Source organism: Engystomops pustulosus, chromosome 2 (genome assembly GCF_040894005.1).
Source record: "Engystomops pustulosus chromosome 2, aEngPut4.maternal, whole genome shotgun sequence".
NCBI lineage: Eukaryota > Metazoa > Chordata > Amphibia > Anura > Leptodactylidae > Engystomops > Engystomops pustulosus.
The window spans coordinates 52,337,790-52,362,452 of NC_092412.1; the positions used below are offsets into that span (position 1 = coordinate 52,337,790).

The following is a 24,663-nucleotide window of genomic DNA, read 5'->3' on the forward strand; positions in this document are numbered from 1 at the left end:
GTCTCCCCTGCCTGCTTCAGAGCCGCATAAGGCAGCAGCTGAGAACAGACATGAGAGCTGCTGCAGGTGAACAATATCTGGCCGCACAATGTATCGCTCCCCATAGACACCAATGGCTCCTGGTCACGATGCAGTGAGCATGCTCTGTCTTACCACACAGGGACCATGCACGAAAAAATATAGGACACGTCCTGTATTTTGCCGGTCGCTCGCCTCTCCTCTCTCCTGCCCACAGCAATTTTTTTTTTTATTCACAGTAAAAAGACAAATGGGAGGGGATGTAACTGAGCAATAGAAACATGGGGGCTACAAAAACAGGGGTGTCGTAAATTATTTTTTTTAAATGAGGGTGCTGCAGGAAATGGGGCAGAAATCTGAAATAGGTGGGACTAGAAGTGAAGGTCCATACATGATGTGAACACGGCCTTACAAATTCCACCAAATATGGGCCAACTGGCCCTATTTCTATAGAAACCCTACATGTGATGATTACTGATTGCGAATGTTCCTCAATTTGCAGAATCTGTATATTAATACGGATTCTTACATTTTCTTTATTCATCCTTCTGGAAATGTATCAACGAATCAGTAGAATTGCACAATATCTATAGTATATGGTGTATAGGAAAGCACATGAGGTTTCTGAGCATCTATGTGTATTCATACGGTGCGTTTTCTATGTAGCAGTTATTGTCCCGTGAGCTCGAACATGATGCAAGCGCGCCGGGGAATAAGCTGACGCTTCAAAACCAGCCCTCCCTCAACAAAGATGGCGGCGCGGCGAGCCCCCTACGTCATCACGTCACGCCGCCTCTCGCTTTCCTTTGCTGGAAAGACCTGGCGCTGCGCACACGTGACCGCCTCATCCGGGTATTCGCGTTCTTTCACAGTCGGCCCAACATGGCAGCTTCAGGTGAGTGTGTGTGAGGAACACGGGGTCGCGCCCGGCGCGGGGATTACAGGGCTCCGGCAGACGTGACGCTTTCCCTGCGTGTAGTTTAGGCCGCGGCGGTGCTGCACGTCTGTGTTCCGGTCGCCGTGGCGCGCCATAAGGGCCATGCGCGGCTGGAGACGCGGCGCTGTGTAATCCCCGGGCTGGCGCAGGCCGCACCCTGTATGGGTGTGCAGGGGCTGAGTCGCCGAGGCCGGGCTGTATCTGCGGCCTATCAGTGTCTGTGTGCGCAGCACTGGCCGCGGGCTCTTGTAGCGTGTCCTGGCCGTAGCCGCACAGCTGTCCCGGGCCCTGCCCAGCTCGCAGCCCGCGCAGGGGGTCGGAGACCTGGCCGCTGGGTTATATAAGAACCGCATAACGTGTAACATATAGAACCCACCCTCCCCTTTCTCGATGGTATAATCTGCGCGCAGCGTGGGGCTACCTCTACCGGGAAGGAACCACGTGGCTCCTGGAGGGGTGGGGGGAGGTAATCTTCGCTCATCTTGTTGTGGAGCGTAGGCCGGGGGATGTAATGGCGGTAAAGGTCAGTGGTGTGAGGCCTAAGCACCGAACCCCCGCCTCCCCCAGCACAGCCGCGGCTGGACACGTCAACACTGCCAGGCCTGTGTGTGACCAGCTGTGTCACACGGGAGAGGGCTGCAGCACTGGCCCAGTCCTCAGCACGCACGATTCATGGCATGCTGGGACTTGTAGTTCCACAGGTTACATATAATGTCCCTGTTGAACCTCTTAATGGATGTGCAATACAGTGCTCTCTGTTATCAGCCATATCTGCCTGAACTGCTGTGCATACAGAGGAGACTGATGGACAGCAGTCAGTACTACACTGACCCTTCATCAGGTCTAAGCCATAAGGTGACTGGGAAATGGTCCTACCTTCATGCAATTCCCAGTTGTCGGGGGGGTTTTTTAGGAAATTTTTATTTTTTGAAACACTTTTCACCTATCTACACTGTTGGGTATAAATGTCTTTCGTTTCAACAAAACTTTATAGGTCAATAAGCGAAAAGATGCCTTACAATAGGACAGGTGAACCGTAAGCCCCTCGCAGTGGGATAAAGTATACAACAGTCTCATTGGATATGTAGCCAGCTACAGTATAAATTGAGCGGTATAAGCGTCTTTAAAGGGGATCTACCAACTTTGATAATCTGTATCCACATGATAGAGGAATTACAATCTGGTTCGGGACCAACTGCTGGAGCCCACTGACCATGAGAACGGGGGTCAATTGAATATTAGAGCGCTGGAATTTGCAGAGCACAACACACGGGTATCTCCAGCTGAGTGATTTGCTCTGCAGCTTTGACACTCCCATGCTATTTGATGTAGCTCCAGGACACGCTCAATCAGCAACAACCGGACCTCCATTTTTATAAACTGCATTGATCGGTGGAGATCCCATCAGTCAGGTTGTTGCCCACTTTCGATTATGTAGGTCTGACTACTAGGACCCCCAGAAATCATGAGGGAGCCTTGAAATGCCCAGACAGTTGCATAGACACACCTGTGCTTCATGAGTATGGGGCTTCTTAGGGGGACATGGGCCCAGCAGTTGCTCTTGCAGTGATCAGACATTAATCCCCTGGAAATGTGGAAAGGTGAGAACTGACTTCAGGTGAAAGTGGCAATTTCCCACTTAACACATTCATCCTCTAAACTATGGACTATATACTTGCCATATATCCTGGATGCTGCCTCTCCATCAGGACCCTCAGCATCTATGAATCATCATGCTAGTAGTCAGTCTGGAAATAAGTCATATACTCCCTATTTTATCAGGTGAGTACTCTCCAAATGGGGGGGGGGGGTGTTCCTTGCCCCATCATGGCCTTGGCTAGTAGTCAGACTGAAACTGTTTCCAGTCATCTTTAGTCATTAGGAGAATACAAAGAGGCTAAGGGCAGTTTCACACTTTGTTCTGTTAATCCAAGACAACCCACCTTTATGTCCTAATCATTGGTGTCGGATCTGGTACATATTTGGGAAGCAGGAGCTCTGTGCATCATGTATTGTGATGCTTGGAATCCCATCTCTAAGACACTCGCTTCAAAGTAAATCTACCACTAGGATGGTAAACCACCACTGACATACTGGTGTTCGCCCCTTCTGGCAGGATCTGCTTTTTTTGAAGCTTCTTATGCCTTAAAAAAAAAAGTCTACAATTATGCAAATGAGCCCAAGGGTCTCCCGTCTTTGTAGGTAATGATAGAACCTGGAGCCCCTCGTGCTCATTTGCATAATTTCAATACTTTATAGCTTCATATACCCTGTTTTTTTTTTGTTTTTTTTAAAGGGGGCACACACCAGTATATCAGTGTGCTTGGTTTACAATCCTTTATCCTGGTGGTAGATGTCCTTTAATCCTTCCTTGAAAGCAAATATAGAGTTGTGGCACATGTACACACTACAACTCTGCCCTGTGGACTATTGTATAGTCAGGGAACCCATGATGACACGTAGCACCTCTGTACCGTCACACTACAAAGGAGTCATCATGTGATCTCCCGCTATTGTAAACTGGGTGACTGTGTTAACCAGGAGCAGGCGGAGGGATTTATTGTGTTTTAGAATTTTATTTTTAGCAAGCTCCAGTGATGCAAGCAGGTGGAGGGGGTGGTTATAAGTCCCACCCATCTTGGCTATAAAAATACAGCCCATGGACCCCCATCTGTGTGCAATCTGCTTATTATGGATGCCCCGCACATCTAGGGGCAGAAAACCCATGTTTAGGGAACGAAATTTGGAACAAATTGATTCGATATCGATATGTGTCCATTGTATCCTAAACTTAGAGATTGGTTGAATAGAACCTAAGATCGTTTATATACAGTTAAAATGTCATTGTATAAAACTACATAAACTGCATGTGGGTTTTGGTGCAGTTTCTCAATAGGTGAAACACAATTAACTCGTATCAGGTGTAACATCAAAAACTGCACCGAGAGCCGCAGCAAAACTGAATTAATTCCCTTACCCTACATTCTTAACTACAACATGCAAACCCAGGCGTACACTGACGTTACATAATAATATCTGTTTGAGGCTCCTGATGATCCAGTTAAACAAGGATGGATTTCCACACTTTCTCAGCTGGATGTTTATACTCCAGAAAATAAGAAGGAAAATCCCCACTTCACTGGAATCTCAGCAGTTTTAACCTAACATTTGTGTATGTTAGTATCAGCTATTTATTTCCAGGATTGTAGCTGTACTTGGAGCACTGTGGAGTGTGTGAGATCTTTTCACTGAACATAACGCATGCCGCCTCTTAACTATTCAGAGGCCGGCTTGCATAAAATTATCCACCCTCTGTCACTTGTTTAGTCTCTGTAAAAACTTCTGGGCACATATACAACATATTTTATCAATATTTAAAAAGCAGCAACACTTTTTGGATCCAGACCATATCCTAGAGTTTTAGTTTTCAAACAAAAGCCTGATTAGCAGAGGGGAACGACAGTGCTATTTTCAGTGAATCGATCTCAGAAGACAGTGCGGGAGTCCAGCTACAATCCTGGAAAATACATTTTCAGTCTGCTGCTATTTAACACACACAGGAACGACTACACAGATCTCAAGGACTGCTACCTATCACTGCCTAAACCTTTGGTTAGAACTGTTGAAAGATTCCCTCTCCATGGTGGGTCTAATCTTCTAAATAATTTTCATGTTCAGCTAAGCCCAACATTCAAGTGTCTTGGGGTTTTCACTATAAAAACATTATAATATGCCCTTAAACTGCAATACATGTGGTGATCCTGTTCTTCTCCTGCACCAGCCATCCCCGCTCCTTCCATGCTGTTATCACAGCCCTACGACTGATGTAACCCTAGCTGTAAAGTTTCGTTGTGACCCTTGTCCTGTTGCTGTATTTATGTTGCTCCATGATGTCATATCCAGCTGATAAAGTACTGGAGGTCAGTGGCTCTGGAAAGGGCAGGAGCACTGAGATAACTATATATTGATCAGGATTTTTTGGTGAGCAGAACAAGCCACCTGTATCTTCTGTGGAAACCAGGCCTACCTAATGTTAACATGTCCAATCTCTCCCAAAATGTCCTGTCGGAGGCAATTCTCCTAACGTGTCCTCTCTCATTAGATGAATTATACCCAGCTGTGTCCTGGGTTGTGATGGCTGATTTCTGTAGCATAGAGTCTCGTAGACCCTTTCACCTGGAGCTGTAGAAAGAATCTTTTGAAGGATATTTGTGTGGATACCTCTCCTGGCCAAGTCCATTTTTTAATGCAGCTTGGAATAGTTTTCAGAAATTGCAGTGAAATAACACGTGGAAAGATGATTTTGCAGAAAAAAGGTGTCTGTGGTGTATAACGTGTAGTGAATTGTCCATGGGCAGGGCATTATCTGTGGCCTTAGGACGTCCCTGTGCTCTGACAGATAATGGAATGGAGATAATGAAGTTGTCTATAGGCGCAGTTCCTATTTCTCTGCACCCTTAATGCTGAATCGCACTGGTCCATGAGAAAGCTGCATCCATGTGGCGGAAGTTAGAACCACTGTGTATTAGGTGCCCGGTGTGTTGACTTATTCACAGGAACATGTGTATGAGCCCATAGAGATACATGTGACTGTGCTAGCCATTGGCACAAAGGCGAGCACACATACCTAAAATAAGTTCACATTAAAGAGGCCTTATAGTGGTGCCCACTTCAAACTACCATGATGGTTCCCGATACCACCAAATTCTTATTAATCTTCCATGCACATCTCCGTGTGCTCACCAGTATGTAAAGGGAGGGGACCCCGCCACAATCATGACAGGTCCTATTCTTGCTCCTCCTTCTGTGCTCAGGTGCAACAGCCTGCCCGTACATTATGCACATCTATTATGCGGCCACGAGCTAGTCGCTGTTCTTGCTGGAGCCTAAGGGTGAAGACACACATGGCGTTTTTGGGCTGTTTTTACTAAGTGCGTTTTCAGATCGTTAAAAACGCATGCGTTAAAAAACATCCGTTTTTTAAAAACGCATGCGTTTTTTGAAAACGCATGCATTTTTGTCCGTTTTTCATTGCGCAATTTCGGAAAAACTGACAAAAACGCATGCGTTTTTAACGATCTGAAAACGCACTTAGTAAAAACGGCCCAAAAACGCCATGTGTGTCTTCACCCTAAGTCTGAATATTTGATAGCTGAATTTTCTACAGCTCATGTCCATTCACTTCTTTGGGCTCATGCACACGACCCTGTGCACAGACTTCCTGGGCTGAAGAACATAAAGCAAGTCTATTCCAACCGAGTTGGTGATTTAGGAAGTGTATTATTGTCATTGGCACATGAGCAGCGTTGTCTGTGTACCGTAATACTGCACTCGTCATGTGTAGGAGAGTATAAACTGCTGACTTTTAATAGGGTTGTCTGCTCTTGTATTTGTATATACTGTAGTATTTGCATAAGCCAGTAATGATATGACAATACTGCAACGCTTCAGGATTTATATTATCTGTCTCGGAAATGCACCCATCTCTACCCTGATGCAGTGTTTGTTTTTTGTTTTTTTTCCTAATATGTTAATTTAGTAGATTTTTCCTGGGAAATGATATCTTGCCAGAGCTGTTGTAATAGCATTAAGTGATGCACTTTACAGCACCCTCGTGGCCATAGGCAGCAATAGTCTGCAGTCAATGTGTTCAGTCAGTGAATGTTTTTTTTTTTTTGTGTTTGTGTGATGTAAGTGAAGTGACTGCTGCAAATCCCTGCAGAATTAGCAAGTGTCTCTCTAATATTAACACCTTGCTGCAAACCTTCATAAAAGTATGTAAGCGTGCGGCAAAAGGAGTATGGATGAGGATGAGCCCTCTCCATACAGCACAGGTGTTTGCTGCATATTGCAGCCAACGCCCATGTGGGTGCAGCCATTTTGGGCCAGACCTCGCCTCCTTAATAAAGTCACAGGGAGTGACGATCTGAGCCGATATGTAACCATGAAAGCCTGAAGTCTACATAAAACTCTTGACCCTGTCATTTAAGCAGATCTTTAACAATGTTATGATGGCATATTGTTACGGATGCGACCGTTTCTCAGCCCCTTAAGTTCAAACCCCCCCCCCAAAAAAAAAACCCGGCTTGCAACACATAAGTCCCCAAAATGGTAAGAAAACGCCTCGTCCTCCTTTAAACATGACCCTTTTCTTAGCTCCGTATGCTGTATTATGAAAACATAATTATCTTCAGAATATTGCAGAAGAGATTTTATTTATTAAATCATAATAAAACCTATATCAATTTGATATCCCCGTGATCAGACCGATCCGAAGAATAAAGAGGTGGTTTCATTTGGAGTGAATGATAAAATCCGTAAAATCTCTCTGTATGGAGAGGGTAGGGGTGAGCAGCGCTCACTCCTCTGTTCTGGGGGTGGCTGGGTTCATCTGAATGTATTATATGGCCCCGTTCACATCTGTGTTAGGCTACATTCACACGATGTAATACTTTGGCGCTGCGGAGAGGAGCAGGGGATGAGGGCAGCTCACCCCCGCCCCTCTCCATAGGAGTATGCAGCGCATGTCCTATCTTTCTACAGGCTACGGAGCCGTACGGTACAGGACCATGAGCCCATAGAAGTGTATGGGGAACGTATATACGTCACCCATACATTCGTGTGCATGTAGCATTAGGTAGTCCGTTATTAGGAGCCAAATCCATTAGTGATCCATACCTAATTTTGGCGCCAGATAAATGATCCTTGGACTTCAGTGAACCGCATCATGTGGTTTACCAGTCGTTTGTCTATAATTGTGCTTTCAGTCATCATTTATAATTGCCTCATTAATGTACAGTGACTGTCATGTACGATTATTTAACTTTTTTTTTTAAAGTTCACTTTCTTGGATGTAAATAATGCTTTCATGCTTTTATCTATACAGCAAAGAAGAAGAACAAGAAGGGGAAGACCTTGACCCTCACTGACTTCTTGGCGGATGACGGGAACAGTGGAGGTGGTGGTGGGGGCGGCGGCGGTGGTAGTGGTGTTGGTGGTGGTGGCAGCAGCAGCTCCTACGCCCCAAAACCAACCAGTTGGGCTGATGAGACTGATGACCTGGAAGGAGATGGTAAGTCATTCAGCATAAAGCACATTTGTTGCCTTTGGTCTTGACAAACCTCTTGGTTGTAAAGGGATCTTGTTGCAGATCTAAGGCTTGTTTAAGTGAACTTTTCATGCAGTGTAAGGAGCATAACTCTATCTAGACTGTCAATATCCAAGCAGTATTTGTAATTCAGAGTAAACTGTTACCACAATCTTCCTGTGGTCACTACACAGAGGGTCAGTTGTAAACCAGTCGTATAATCTCTGAAATTCTCATTTTCTTTTCAGTCTCTACTACATGGCATAGTAATGATGATGATTCCTACCGGGGCCACCCTATTGATCGCTCCATTCTTCCTACTGCCCCACGTGCTGCCCGTGAACCCAATGTGGACCGAAGCAGACTTCCCAAAAGTCCTCCCTTTACTGCTTTCCTTGGAAACCTTCCTTATGATGTGACTGAGGAATCCATCCAAAAATTCTTCAGGGGACTAAATGTAAGTGCTGCCTCTTGCTTAGGTTTTTTTTTACTTTAGCTAAGCAATGAAGGACATTGTAATAATCTGTCAACTCCCATTTAAAAAGAGAATATTTATATTAATATCTCTCAAGCGTCAGTGTTGTCTGCTGTATCTGATGGATACGAGGGAAAAGTTAATTTAAATCCTTGTGCGCAATGTGCAGCCTTTTCCCATGGTTACAGGCATCATGTTATAGAGCAGGAGGAGCTGAGCAGCTTGCACATGGTGTCCTATCTGCAGACAGCATGTTATAGAGCACGAGGAGTTGCTGAGCGTCTATGTGGAGTAGGAGGCTTTCCTATCAGTGAGTGACCACTATTTCTGTACACCTGGTCATACAAGGGAGGCTATTGTTTACGTTTTCATAACTTATCAACATAGAAAAAGCAGAGACAGAAATTAATAGTTTTATATAGTCCTCACTCACAAAACTACATGTTTTGGTATATTCATATCTTGCAGTTCTATGCCATCCATGTCATTGTAATTTCCCAGTGACAAACCCTTTACCTGATGCTGTAATAAAGGACGTCAATGACCTGTTTGCTTATGCTCCTTACTTACAGATTAGTGCTGTCCGTCTACCCCGGGAGCCCAGCAATCCAGAAAGATTAAAAGGTTTTGGCTATGCAGAATTTGATGACCTGGATTCTCTTCTGCGTGCTCTAAGTCTTAGTGAAGAAGTAAGTAAGAAGTTATGACCTCCTCAGCAATCTTTTATGTTCAATGGGGCAAAAAAAGGCGGCCCTACGAGTTTAATTTTTTTTATTAGCTGTTTGTGAAGACAAAGGGCAGCTGTTTAACACTAGTGAAATGATGTCCATCACGTGTCAGCTTGTAGTTCTAAAGTCGTAAGTCTGCCAGAGCAGCTGGACATTGTTATACCCTCTATTCGCATGGCGTATTTACAGTGTGGGAATTATAATCCATCACCAGGACAGGAGCATTACTACGACTCTGTAATATACACCGCTTCTGCTAATTGATGAAAATTAAGCTGTAAGTGATCAGCTAAGCGGGGGATAGTGATGCAAGTCATGTTTCTGGGACTAGATGTGACCAGTGGTTACTATTAAACTAAGCAGCCAGCAATGTCCTACCCACACTCATTCTGTGGTAGTGTATGTTCTGTAGTTACAGGTGGCTTTCTCCTGTACATTATAATCACATGAGATGCCCTTTAGTATTTACAGTCGCCATACACTTCTAAGCCTAGAACTGCTGAGAGGAGCAGATTATCCCATGTGGTTTTATGTTGTGACTGCAGAAGGGTAATGCTGACTCTGGATGTTGCACAGTAAAGCATCTGCTGACTGGTTACACAAACTCGCTCCTAGTGGTCCTGTGTATTTAGACTTCTGTATTTGAAATATTTGGCTGGGTAAAGTTACTCCACTGTAAATGTGTTTTCTGCTTGTGTATAGCATTAGAATGTTCTCCGTTGAGTCATATAACTAAACAGATTTGGGGATTACATGTCATGGGGTAAATGTACACCAGATTATATGGACATGTTTATATTAATAGGCTTATACTGCAACTTTTTTTTTCCTTACCAATTCTGACCAGTATACGTTGTATACTGTGGGGAAACACAGGATGTAGAGATGCAACAAGCTATGTCTTTAAATCCTGCTCCCACCTGCTGAGCAACATAAAACAGCCCATGGGGGACCAATGCAATATATGGCTTCCCTCCCCTGGCCTCCACTGAGCATATGCTCGAGGAGGTCCCCAATGATGTCACCTTCCTTATATGGAAAATTACATCATTGGGGGAAACGCCCTGAACTTTGCTCTTTCCACTTTCAGAGGAGATGGGAGGAATAGCAGGGTGTCCCACCATTGTAAGGACACATTGGGAATCCACCCCACTCTTCCTAACAATGTAGGGCTAAAACATTATTCTGTAATGTTATATTTTATCCACTCGGCTGGGCGCTTCTGGTGCATCTCCGGCAGACAAACGGGAGCTACTGTGCATTAATAGAGCTCCCCAGCAGCAGGCGCACCGCCAGCAGAGGGACTGCTACCGCACTTGCGCAGAGCTCGATTGCTGCTGGAGACGTGCCAGAAGAATGCAGCCTAGCGGGTAGGCTGGTCTGCAGCAGCTACTGGGGGAGTGAAATAGCCTAAGCCCCTGTAGCTCTCTGAGGCTACGCCACACTAACAGTAGCCTCTGAAATTAATTAGCACAACTAAGAATTAGGTAGTACTGTTGTGAGGGATAAAATTCTGGTGAGAGGCTTTTAGGAGGATTAACGGATATATTGATAGGAAAAAATGGACCATTAAAGTGCAAGACCAATAATGGAGTGTAAAACGTAGTAGTTGGGCATTTTGGTTTGATGTAAGATGTCAAGCTCCCATCTAACACCTTTCTAAGTCTGGTTGGATGCACATTATTTATCCCCTCACTGCAGATCTTACACATGATTTTTTCATCTGGAAGTCTGAGCTAGATCTGAACTTATAGTGTCCCTTACAGCGCTGCCACTGACATTTGACCTTGGGAATGGTGATCTCGAGCTTGTGTGAAATTGCCCAGGCATGGAAACCAAATCCTTGAAGCTCATGACAGATCTTGTAGAAGAGGTTTGGAGCATGGGTGCTGCAGAGGAAAGATGAATCTTTTAGTACACAGAGGTCACATTCTGTGCGGTGAGAGCTGGCGTCCAGGCTATATATATCTACACACGCACAAAATTTAATGAAATGGTTAACCCTATGGCATTACCTGCATTGCTGACTAGTGAGAAGTGATCCAATTATTATATTCTTCCACTATCAAATACATAATCTATTTCACTGTGTTTCTGACCTTACACACTAACAACCTCTCTTATTGCAGTTACTTGGGAGCAGAAGGATAAGAGTGGACATAGCGGATCAAGCACAGGACAAAGGTGGGTGCCTCCAGGATTGTAAAATCTTTGACTTCTATGTATTTGAGTAAGTATAGAGAAGCCGTCAGCAGTCCAGTGTTTATATTTCTAAATGGCAATGTTCTGGTGTAACACGCCTTCCTCAAGCTTAAGGAAAGTATGTTGCCTCGAAACTGTGTTACACTGACACACTGCCATTTCGAAATAAATCCTCACCTTGAATTTACATTGAATCTCTGGAGCACTGCCTGCTTCACTTTACTTATCTAAAGAGGTTTGTGCCAAGAACTGCGGACTTTACACCCAGGCTTACTGGTCTGGCCTGGACACAAGGCTGTCTTGGACTTCCATTTCATTTCTATGTAGTCCAGTGGTTCCAGCACATCTGTGCTTTCTTTTATATATGTTGTTGGTTGTTTGCATTTTCTATTTAATGTTTCTGCATCATCTTTTATAGTTTAATGTAAAAGGTCTTTCTTTAAAGGACATCTACCACCAGGATGAAGAAATTATAAACCGAGCACACTAACATACTGCTGTGTACCCTTCTGGTCGGATCCCCTATTCTTACAGCTTCTTATGCCCTTGTTGTTACACAAAGGAGCCTGAGATGCTTGAGACACAATTAACATCTATGGAGCCTGTAAGGCATCTCATTTGCATAATCGCAAACCTTTTTTTTTGGTGATTAAAAACCAGGGAATAAGAAGCCAAAAGAGCCGTGGATCCTGCCAGAGGGAGCACACACCAGTATGTCAGTGTGCTTGGTTTACAATCATTCATCCTGGTGCTAGATTTCTTTTTAGTGTCTAAAGAAAATATGCCATGGAAATGTAAAGCTCTATACATAAGAGCTGCATATAATTATGGTATAAGATCAATTTACACATTATGGGGAACATGTATAAATAGACGTTACAGAGTAATAACATTGTCGTGTGTAGCAATAACAATGAGGCCATAAGACTTTAAAGGGGGTTTCCCAGCAGCAATCTGAAAAATCCAGCAGGGGCAGATATGCATAAAATGTCCTTAACCAGAATTGCTGCGGTTGTGGGTTCCCTGGCATGGCATGTCGGAAGTGGCAATAGCCACAACCAGGAGTCGTGTGGTCGATCTGTGGCCTCACCAGGCCCGGTGATGTCGCCAGGGAGCGATGAGGCCACTGGAGCCAGAGCTCTGGAGCATTGCAAGTGAACAATATGAGATGTATGGCGGCTTATCCATTCATCCGTCGCTGAAGTTGAGTGACTTTAATGTGCAGCCACAGTGACACATGGTCTTTGTCATTATTGAGACTCTGGGTGAGGGGTATGCTGATATTATTGCTAGAACGAGAATACCCTGTGACCTGTTTTTCACTTCTCTCGTGTTCACTGTTAGTAAGCACTTGATGTGGATTTGTTATGTGCCTGTTTGATTGTTGAGTTATTAGTGCATTAACCCTTCCTCATGTCATCTATACAGAGCGGGATGAGCGTTCCTTTGGCAGAGATAGAGATCGCAATCGAGACTCTGACAAGACAGACTCTTCTGACTGGAGGGCACGTCCCAGCTCTGACAATTTTGATGATTATCCTCCGCGTCGTGGAGATGATAGCTATGGAGACAGTAAGTTGGAACATTTTAGCTTTTACATATTTCGATTTAAGATATATATTTTTTAATCATTGATCACCTTTTCCCTGAGCGCTAACAAATCTCCATTACAGGAGGATATCGTAGTGACCGCTACGAGTCTGATCGGTATCGTGATGGACCACGTAGGGACGATAGATACGATCGAGACAGAGGAAGAGACCGCTATGATGACCGCGATCGCAGAGATTATGATAGAGGTAAGTGTGTTTGTCATTATGTAGGAAATCAATTTGTGCTTTAAATATTGATTAATCTATTATCTAGTTTTATAATGTGATTGGGCTTTAAAACAGGCATGCTGGCCTGTACTCTCTAATTTTCCTCTTTGCAAGACTGTTGTAATGACAGCTGGCATGTTAGAGCCCATCCTAAATGTTTACTCTACTATTAGAGCATGTAGTACACACCTTATTCTTCGCTTTTTCTTCAGTATGTGTCGCCTATTATCAGTCAAGTTCTAATTCAAATTTTAATGATGAACTGGCACAAGACTCATTCTGTATGATTCCAAATTACTTTTGGAAAATACATATGGATTTGGATATTTTAGTGGGATATAGCTTTAAAAGAAAAAAATCCATTTTAACCTGATACTTGTTAAGGAACTTTAACATGCCCAATGGTTTTCAGAGAATAGGTCATTTCTATTAATATTTTTTTCTATATATATTTTTTGTAGGTTATGATTCCAGAGGAGGTGGAGGTGGCAGTGGCAGGAGAGCATTTGGCAGTGGATACCGTAGAGATGATGATTACAGAGGAGGTGGAGGTGGTGGTGGTGGTGGTGGTGGAGACAGATATGGCGATCGCTATGATGACAGACGAGATGACAAGTCAGACAGGTGGAATGGCTACTCCAGAAATGAAGAAAGGAGGGAAGAGAGAGGTGTGGTATTAACTATTTGTATATCTCAATAGCTTATCCAGACCATAACCATGCTGAGTGTATAAATTCACCACCTCTCTTCAAAAATTAGGTCCACCCCAAAGGCCAAAGCTGAATCTCAAACCACGTTCTGCTCCCAAAGAGGAAGAAAGCAGCAGCAGTGGTGGTGGTTCTTCCGCGTCCAGTCGAGCAGCTTCAATTTTTGGTGGTGCCAAACCTGTGGACACTGCTGCTAGGGAACGCGAGGTGGAGGAACGTCTGCAAAAAGAGCAAGAGAAGCTGCAACACCGTCATCTGGATGAAGACCGGCCTCGACAGATAGAAAGGAAGCCAAGAGAAAGGTGCGAAGGACTGAAATAAGACCGATTTTGCTTTAATAATCCAAAGCTTAGACTTTTTTTTTTTTTTTTTTAGTGCAAATTATGTCATTTGTTTTATGTGAACATTACATGTCAGCAGAGACTTGTGTAACCTATTTTATTCATGTAGACATCCAAGTTGGCGCAGTGAAGAAAACCAGGAAAGATCTAGGACTGGAAGTGAGTCTTCTCAAACAGGCAACAGCGGATCATCTTCAAGAAGTGAGTAAACAGCCATGAAATTTATTGGATCACCAGAACGGTCATTTTTGTGGTTAGGACTAAGCCATATGTTACACTTCAGTCAAGTGAAAATGGTCCAAAAGTTTCTATAGTTTTGTGTGCAGACCACAGGGAAAGACGGCTCACCCCTCCCTTCTCTGAAGACTGCTATGTAGTTGTAGTCTGATTAATTCTTGTGTAGAAATAGTTTTTGACCAGGTTTTCTCAATTTTACAGTGTCTCGAAGACGGGAAAGTGAAAAATCTGTAGAAAATGAAGTTTTTGGAAAAGAGGAAGAAACCTCTCATGCAAAATCCAATAAGTCTGACTCCCAGCTCCCGCTAAAAGTAATGCCCGCTCCTCCGCCTAAGGAGAATGCATGGGTGAAACGTAATACCGCACCACCTCCCAATCGCTCTCTCAGTTCAGAGTCCTCACAAAGGCAAGTATTACTAACTATAGGTACTTCTTGTATCAAAGTATAGAACTGCGTAACTCATTGTTTTATAAATTGACTTGGACTGGGCATTTAATGGTGTTTCCAGATGTATAGAACTAGTGGCTTAAACTGTACAAAAAAAAAGTTGCACTTCCCTAGGGTGATCTGCTGCTGACCGAGACAGTCAGTACGACAGTTTGTTTTAACTATTTGCACCCCCTAGTTTTATGCAGCAGCAAAGCCCAATTAAAGGGGTTTTCCCACGAAACACGTTAGCCCCTATCCACATATATCCTAATATGTCAGGATTTGGTCTATGTAAAGGTGTACTGACGTGTGTTTCTTTTTAGTGGAGGAGACAGACACAACTCGGAAAGGCAGCAGTCGGGGCAAAGAGGAGGTAATGAGGCTTTTCTATGACAAATTCTTTAGGCTTGGGTCGCATGACTATCCCACGTAAAAGGTTGTGCTGAACATGCCACCATAAAGCCTCAGCTTTACCGATCTTAAAAAATATGCTTATTGTATTACAGGAGATGAGAACAAAGAGGATGGACTGGAGCATGAATCAAAGACCGGAGGACGGAACGCAGGGGAACGTGGTAGAACATCAGATAGGTATGTATTCCCTTTTCTTTCTTTTTTTTTAAATGTTGACTTCCCCCTCCCTTCTTTATGTATCTACAACACGTGTCTGTGGTGGTCTTCTCCTATGAAACCCACAACAATAAGCGGTACTCCTGTGGATTGCCATCTATGCTTTCTGCTAATATAGGTTAGTGCCGGATAAAAGGGATTAGAACTGCAGCCGACATCACTCCAGACTTAATTACAATGAAGGAGCTGCATAATTTTGCATAAAAGGGATTTTACACATTAGTGATAAATCAGAAAAAGAAATACTTCACTTTTCTATATAAAATGTCTTGCATTGATGTGAACTTTTGGTAAGACCACCATATACTGTACTGCACTGATGTACATGTGTTATCATAATGCACCTCTGCATATACAGATCTCCAGAATATGAGGCGATTTATATACGCCTGATACGTTCCTTGAAAAAAAACACTAGTCAGCAAATAATGGCTGATGCAGAATCTTTTCATCATAAAAGCACTTTTAATAGACCTTACATTTATACATATTTAGGCATATTTTTTCTGAGATGCAATGACGGATACATGGTTTTTTTTTTTTTTTATTATTCCAGGAAAGAAAAGGATTCGGAATTGAGTAAAGAAGAACGGGCAGCTGTAAGATTTATATTTCTTTCCCCCGATTTGTAATCCTGCACTTAGGTTCTGCTACAGTGATGGGGTCTTGTTGTGATATGCGATTTATATGTTTGAGAATAGAGGACAAAGAGCTGCTTTAATCTATACCAGTAGCAAAGGCTTGATGTCGAATCTTTTTTTTTTTTTTTGTCTTCAATTATTTGCATCAGTTATTAGAAGCCATAACTATGTGAGACAACTACACATAGATGAGATATAATGGAAAGACTTGCACCTCTTATGTCTGTTCCACCATTGCTGGATTTGGCTCACAATAACTAGTCTAAAGACCAAACACAGTTGACAATGGCCCTTTTTGTATTGCTCAAAGTATCCTGAATATTGCAAAAAAAAAAAAAAACAGCTGCTGTTTTTTCTGCTGGTTATTTTACACCACGTGTTTAAAGGTATCTTGGGCCAAGTGGAAAGGAAGGACGTATCTGGCAAAACCCATAAAGGTTCATACATCCTTAAATGCTAGATTGTCGTCATAATACATCTGTGTCATGGATTGCCCATCTCCAAGCACCCTTTATTTGATTAAAGGGGCTTTGATTCCATGTTTTACATTTTGTACTCCAGCCCCTTTTTAACTGTCTAAATTAGTGGGTGTGCTGATATATTGAAAAAGAATACCCATAACACCCATGTACCTTTACTAGTGCCCAATTGTGCTGCTAAATGTAAACTTTTAACATTGATGGACAGTCTATGGTTTAGCTTTACAGCACTTATTCAGTCGGGTCCATACTCCAATACTGCAGCCTCTTCATTATGTCAATTTGTTCTTAGGCCCCATGCTCACAACCATCGGCTGGACGAGGGTGTTTCCTCAGTGATGACACTTTCCATTTATGGGCAGTGACATCACTGGGGTTCTCCCTCCTGCTGCCGGTATATGTCGGTGTAGACAATTGGTTTCCACCAGGAGCATTCCCAGTATTCAAAAGTCTCTAGGTGTGAACCTAGCCATAGCAAGTTGTGCTGCCAGTCCACACAGTCAGCTATATTCTGCCACCTGCCAACTACCGATGCTTCACTGACAGAGGAAGGAATAACGTCAATTTGTCTCTTTCAGAAATTCAGCCAAGCAAGCAAGTACGCAGCATTGTGCGTGGACGGGGAAGACGAGGCTGAAGAATACGCCGACTAACATGGGGAATGTTTCTGTGCCCATGGATTCCTTACTCCCTTCTCCTTTAATCTCCCATACGTCCTTTTCCATGACAGTCATTGGCATAAGCCAGAGCAGGACAAGCAACACCCCTTCCCGCTCTGTCCCCCCTCAGAAATCGAAATCTGACCGTGACTCCTCAGACAATGATATTGAGTTAGAACCACAATGAGCTGTTTGTCCTCTTGCATGCTGCTGCAGCTTTATACCGTGTGTGCGTGAGTTAGGAGGGGGCATCACTGCAGTGTGTGGTGTAGGGGAGCTCCATCACAGCTAACGCTTTAATCAGGGAGGGGAATTAATCCAGCTTATTATCCTAGTGAGACGAAGCGCTGATGATGCAGGGCGCTTCCTTACCCGCATTCTACAAAGGTTAGCATTTCTATGCCAGTAAAGCCATTTCTTTTCAGGAAACCTAAAATATATTCCGGGATCAAATAGAGATGACTAGCAGAGCTCCTAATTTTTAAAGTCCTTTAGCAGCAGCATCCATAAAGTCAATGAGATGGATCTGCTGAATACTGAACAGGTCTTTTAGCACAGTATAGTTACACATCAGATAATATGAAGCTTCAGTAGTGCCAGGAATTTTCTCAGCCGCATGGTTTGCACCCACAAAGTTGCCTGAAGCCTCTCATCATCGGCTCGCCAGTCACGTAAGGAGTAGCTGTCCTATACACAAGCGCAAACCTGCTCTATATATATATATATATATAGGAGACTTCCATCCCCACCCCCCAAGGCTTTGTGTGATGCTGTGGATTTCAAGGAGGCTGCTGTAGCAGTGAACATTTTGTCCATAAGAAGGAGATTTTTTTATATATAGTAACCAACGCAGGTAACGTGGCATCCACATATTGCCTCACACATTTGGCAAGTCCTGAATTTGGTCAGTCCTCTCTACCCCCTCCACCCCCTTCCTTCCTCTTTCATCAGGCCTTCCCTAATTTATAACTAATGTGCATCACGAAGCTGCGTTCCCGACCCACGAACCAGCTTGACATAACTTCGTTTTAACACTTTACACTTCACGAAGGAGTGTAAACGCGAAGGAAATATATAATAAAAACTTGTAATGATTTGTAATCTGCTTTCTGGGAGATGTTTTATTATCATGTAAAGTACCCTACCTGCCCTCTTATTTTTGTTTTTCTGTTTATCAGCTCTGTCCCCCCCTCCCCTCAAATAAACTAATCTTTAAAGTACAATGTCTGCCTTAACCATTTTGTCCATGACCTAACATGTTTTAGTTTGGCTTTATAAATGTGTGATATAGGGGGGACTTTCTAATGCATGAGGTGTAAGCAGTGTTTGCCTTAATCCTTTTGATACCATGTAATTCTGTGTGATTGCAGAGGTCCTGCCTGGAGAACGGGCGATGGTGCAATTATCAGGACCTGCTTGCTTTAGGTCCCGATAACAAGCTCATACGTCAGAACTTATAATAGCAAAGTTTGTCATGTTTCTGTGTGGCCTGTATGCCATGATGGTTGGGTACCTGCAGCACAGGCGTGCTTAGCTGCTCACATTAGTATTATCGTGAACAAGCATGTCCCGTGGTGAGAAAAGTTAAAAGATTATTCAATAAAAAAATAAAGTAAATCAATAAAAATGGCCATAAGCTTCATAACACAGAGACCTATAACGCAAAAAAAAGTCTAAATCCTAACACAAACCCCACATATATAGTATCACCGCGTCCGTAACAACCCGTTAGAATAAAAGTAAATAATTTTTGAACCCGCACGAATGCCTTTATAAAAATCGTTATAAACCCTCCAAAAATTGATTTTTACCTATTCGATCCCACAAAAAATGCTATAAAAAGTGATTAAAAAAAAACATATGTCCTCCAGAATGATACTGGTGCAAAGTACAACATGTCCTGCAAAAAAGAAGGCATCAACCAGCTCTGTAGCCAAAAAAGTAAAAATGTTATGTTATACGTAATCGCATTGACCCATAGAATAAAGATGACATGATTATTAGGCTAAGGGTGAACACTGGGGGAAAAAAGTAAAAAAATCCAGTACAGAATTGATGCTTTTCTACTCCTGACCTCAAAAAAAAAAAAAAAAAGTTCCTAAATTTTAAACAATAGGGGATACCAACCCCAAAATGGTAACACTGGAAAAAGCATCTCGTCCCGAAAAAAAAAAATTGCCGTCACATGGCCCCAATAACGGAAAAGCGAAAATTTTGCAGCCTACAAAAGGGGCCAATGAGGAAACTAAAATCCTGACAGCTGCAGGGCGCTCCTTCCCTCCTGCGCCTTGCTGTGCCCCCATAACACAAGTCACGGCCACATGAGGGGGGGGAGGGGTCTCTGTACTCGGGAGAAATTGCAGATCAAATTGTATGGTGGGTTTTATCTTTTGGAAATGTGTAAATTTTAGGGCTAAATGAACGTATAAAAGGCACAATTTGACCATTCTAAATTTCACCTCCATTTTGATGTAATTACTATGAAGATATCAAGGGGTTAACAATCTTCCTAAAAGCTGTTTCTAATAGTTTGAGGGGAGCAGATCTGAAAATGGGTAGATTATATAGGGGGGTTTAATGCTAAATATGTAAAATTTCATTCAAAACTGTATTAATCCCCAAAATAGTCAATTCTGAAAATCCGGAAAAGCGATATTCGATTTGTAAGCCGCGTGACATCAAAATAAATTATCCAGACATTTAAAAAATGATGAAAATGTAAAGTAGACAAATGGGAAATGTTATTCAGCAACTTATTTAGGTGGTAAAACTATTTGCCTGAAAACGCAATGATTTTGAGAATGGAATCGGCCAACATTTACCGCTAAACTGAAGTACAACATCTGAGGAAAAAACTATCTCAGAATCATTTTGATAAGTAACAGTGTTCAAAAGTTATAACCATATAAAGCGACACATGTCAGAATCCAAAAAATGGGACCGAGCCTTAAGCTACAAAATGGCTGCGTCCTTAAGGGGTTAAAGGAAATCTACCAATTGTTTTGATGAATTATTATAAACAAACATACCTTGAGAATACTGGAGCTACACTGATGCAGAAACATATCTTGTTGAATCCCTGAGCTGAGTGTAATCAATAAGGCAATCATTTACCAAAGTATAAAAAGTTAAGGTCCTTATTTCTTAAATAAAAATTAGATCCTTTATCTATTTGGCATCAACATAATCGTAACATTAAAACTATCCTAGCAACTAACAGCAAATCAGAGCGCAACTTTCATATTTCCAAAGTTTAGCGGAATAGAAGCTAAGCCATGGCTAACTAGAACTCTATAACCCTCTGTTTGATAGATTTCCCCACCAAGGTTTAATGATAACTATTTTGACCATGAAGATGCATCACTCTCCAATATAGCAGTCATGTCTCTGAGTTGTTTATATCACCATGGTAACTAACAGCCAATAGGATTGCAGGATCTGGAATTGGAAAAAAAACAACAACCCAACAGTCAGTTACTATTCAGTTGATGGTGGAGATGGATCTATCCAGGAAGCACGTATGAGATATCTATGTATATATGATGTATTTTATGTATTTCTGTATCTGTATAATACTCTCGAGTTTCTTTATATATGTTCCCACTATAACATTGATGTCCATCCCAGTGGAGTGTGTAACTTCTATACAATATTCCCACCAGCCCCCTGTGTAATCCTCTCCATGTCTTGTGTGATGGTGACGGCTCTAGGACTGCAGTTTCTCCTCTCTGGTGCCCATTCATCTCCTCTCTCTTTATAAGGACATGACTGCAGGTTTTATTAGCGGCTAAATGGAGAACCTCCCCATCACCTGTGTATACAACCCTTATTAGTGGAAGTAACGGCCACATAAGACATGACCTGTAGGTGTCCCGCACCTCCTTTATACACCCAATATTTGGGTGTTGCAGTTTTCTGTGGGGTCTGGTTGGGGGCAGCAATATGTCATAACCAATGTAGTGGGGGAAACCAATTAACCTCAGCAGACAATTCAGTATGTAAGATATTTAGGGGAAGATTTATAAGAATGTGTAAAGGAACTCTCCTTGTTGTCCTTAGCAACCAATTACAATGTAGATTTAGTTTTGTATTTTGGTTTTTGATTGGTTGCTATGGGCAACACAGACAGTTCTCATATAGGAAGCTTCATACATCTGCCCTACCGGTCTCTGTATAGATTAGTGAAGTGTTTTGTTACAAAAAAGTTAACCCTTATATTATAACTGTATTGTAACGGTAATAAGAATAGATTTTTTTTTTAGAATATTTATTACATTTGTAGGGGCAGTCCTATAATAGTTGTAAACTTCTGTCCCATCCTGGGCGGTTTGGAGAATGTCCTAGATATTCCTGAGTTGTCCCACACTCACCCGGATTGTCCCGCCCCAAGTCCCTCCTCCCGGCCAGTACACTGTGGCTCACACTGGCTGCTAAGGTAAAGCCAAGAGGTGGTGTAAGCTGCTGCCTCCTGCTATCACCATGATCCCCTAGCCCTGGTTTGGCCCCGCTCTCCCTCCCGTGTAACACTGCCCGCTTTATGCAAGACATGATCATCACGGGGGCACTGAGCCAGGAGAAGACTTTAGAGGCCATAATATGCACCCATGTCGTCTGCTTCTCCAAGGGTGCACCTGCACTGCTGCCTGCAGCTACGGAGACTGTAAGGGGGTTTACTGCCAAAATATAATCATGGACTGATGATTGATGTATGTTATTAATGGTCTATTCAAAGTCACCATGGAGTTTGGTGGGAGTCCAAATCCTGGCACCCATATTGATAGGCTGATAACACCATTGCCACATAGCGGACATAGTTGGAAGAAGACTTCAATAGGAGCAAAGCCTATAGTAACCATGTCCTGTAACTACATAATGGAGAGTAGTCTAATTCAGGCGCATTCATTTTATAGTAACCATCTATGGTGTAGACAGGCCATTTATATTTTGTGGCTGGATGATGCCTATAACCTGTACAGGGACCTGGGCATAACTGTGCGTCCAGGGGAGCAGGGAATCTGCACGGATGGACATACAGTTACACTCAATAACCTGCTCTAATGGACGAAATCGGTGCTAAAAACCATAATCGTAACGATAAAACTATCCTAGAAAATGTGTCATTACGGTGTAGTAGGGGAATCCAATTAACCTCCGCAAAAGCAGACAATTCAGTATGTAAGATGTTTAGGAGAAGATTTATAAGGATGTGTAAAAGAACTCTCCTTGTTGTCGTTAGCAACCAATGACAATGTTGATTTCATTTTGTATTTTGCTTTGCAATTGCAATGGGCAACACAGAGTTCTCATTTAGGATGCTTCATACATCTGCCCCCCGGTCTCTGTATATATTAGTGAAGTGTTTTGTTGCTAAAAAAAAAAAAAAACAAACCTTATATTATAACTATAATTTTACTGTAACATGTAGATTTTTGAGAATATGTATTATATTTGTAGGGGCACGCGTATAACGGTCTAAAATACAAACTGTGCTGCCTATAGCAAAATTATTGAAAAAAATATTTCTATATGCACTTTAGTTTATAAATTAAAGGACTGTATTCAATAAAAAATGTATTTTATTCACATAAAAAGACCATAGTTTAAATATTATAGTATATGTCCTGTTAAGGTACAGTTATATTGTATCTTAATCAAAATAGTCTGCAGCAGTTTTGTACATAACATGGGTCCTCATCTGGCCCCCAGCTTTCAGGACAAAGCACCGCTGGTGCCAGACGACATGAACCAGCACATGGCTGAAGCCATGGACCACAGCAGATGGCTGACACCAGATGCAGCGAATCAGAGAACGACTGTCTCCGGACCCTGTAGACCAGACAATGGCTGGAAGCAAATGCTGCTGGATCAGGTTATGGCATGGCGGATGCCACCGACCAGACAATGGCTGGTGGCGAATGCAGTGGGACCAGACAATAGCTGGCGGTGGACTCTGTGGTACCCAACGATAGCACAACGAACTGCGCGGGACCCAGTTGATGGCTAGTGGCAGATGTTGCAAGGCCAGTTGATGGTTCGTTGGACGACGCAGGATCAGAGCATGGTGGATGACACTACCAGGAGACGAAGGACCCCACAATAGCTGTCAACGGACTCTGACCAAACGATGATTGGTGGCAGACACCGCAGGACCAGACAGTGGATTGCGACGCATACTGCGGTACCAGAGCATGATGGACGACGTGGGACCGACGGACGATAACTGTCCCGACAATGGTTTGCTGCAGATCCTACGGGACCCGACGATGGCTAGCAGCGGTTGACTGGTGTAGGACGTAGCGGGATCTGAAGATGGCTGGTGGCAGACATTGCGAGACAAGACGATGCCACGCCGGACATCGCGGGACCAGAGGACGGTGGCTGTTGCAGACAATGCCTGGAGGCAGACTCCGCAGGACCAGATGATGGGTGGGCGAGGGATCGATAGACGATGGCTGTCGGACACTGTGGGACCAGACAATAGCTCGCGGTGGACACAGCGGGACCCAACGATGGCACGATGACCAGATGACAGCTGTAAGGTGATGCTGCGATAGCTGGTCGATGGCTAGTGGCAAACATTGCAAGACCAGACTGTGGCTGCACCCTATAGACCAGACAATGGCTGGATAGCGAATGCGGCAGGATCAGATTACAACTTGGGAGCAGATAGTGGCTGGCGGCGGATGCAGTGGGACCAGACGATGGCTGGCGGACCCGCAGTACCAGATGATGGCCTGTGGCGCACGCTGCGAGACCCGACAATTACTGGCGCTAGACATTGCAGGATCAGGTAATGGCACAGCAGACAATGCTGGATCATAGCACAATAGACGCCACAGGACCTAACAATGGCTAGTGGCAAATGCTGCATGACCAGACGATGGCTGGTGGCAGATACCCTGCAGGATTTGGCGATGGCTGGCAGCAGATGTCGCAGGACTAGAAGATGGAGGTGGATGCCGTAGGACCAGATGATGGGTGGCCGATGGACAACAAGGTGGGAGTCGATTGACAATGGCTGTTGGACACTGCAGGACCCGCCGATGGCTTGCAGAGGATGCTTCGGGACCCGCCATTGGCTGGTGGCATGCGCTGCGATACCTGACAATGGCTGGTGAAAATGTCAATGGGGTCATGGGTAGCAATCTATCATAACCCGTGTAGTGGGGGAATCCAATCAACCTCAGTAAAAGCAGACAATTCAGTAGGTAAGATATTTAGGGGAAGATTTTTAAGAGTATGTAAAGGAACATTTTGCTTTGTGTGTGATTG

The 24,663-nt window shown here is 43.4% G+C and overlaps 1 protein-coding gene and 1 long non-coding RNA gene across 3 annotated transcripts in view; one reads left to right on the forward strand and one right to left on the reverse strand.

The window, feature by feature from the left end:
• Positions 1-774, reverse strand: part of LOC140117665 (uncharacterized) — a 40,218-nt gene extending 39,444 nt beyond the window's left edge. For both annotated transcript variants that reach the window (XR_011853050.1, XR_011853051.1), the window contains exon 1: positions 548-774. This is a non-coding gene — a long non-coding RNA (uncharacterized lncRNA). The remainder of the gene's footprint in view (positions 1-547) is intronic.
• On the forward strand, positions 767-18,614 carry EIF4B (eukaryotic translation initiation factor 4B). The gene is made up of 15 exons (XM_072134595.1): positions 767-913; positions 7,842-8,027; positions 8,291-8,499; positions 9,090-9,206; positions 11,375-11,429; positions 12,876-13,019; positions 13,121-13,246; positions 13,729-13,935; positions 14,027-14,276; positions 14,425-14,516; positions 14,754-14,958; positions 15,306-15,355; positions 15,489-15,573; positions 16,169-16,211; positions 17,311-18,614. The coding sequence occupies exons 1-15, from the start codon at positions 901-903 to the stop codon at positions 17,383-17,385; spliced, it is 1,857 nt and encodes a 618-aa protein (XP_071990696.1). The 5' UTR covers positions 767-900; the 3' UTR covers positions 17,386-18,614.
• Positions 18,615-24,663: the final 6,049 nt, after the last annotated feature.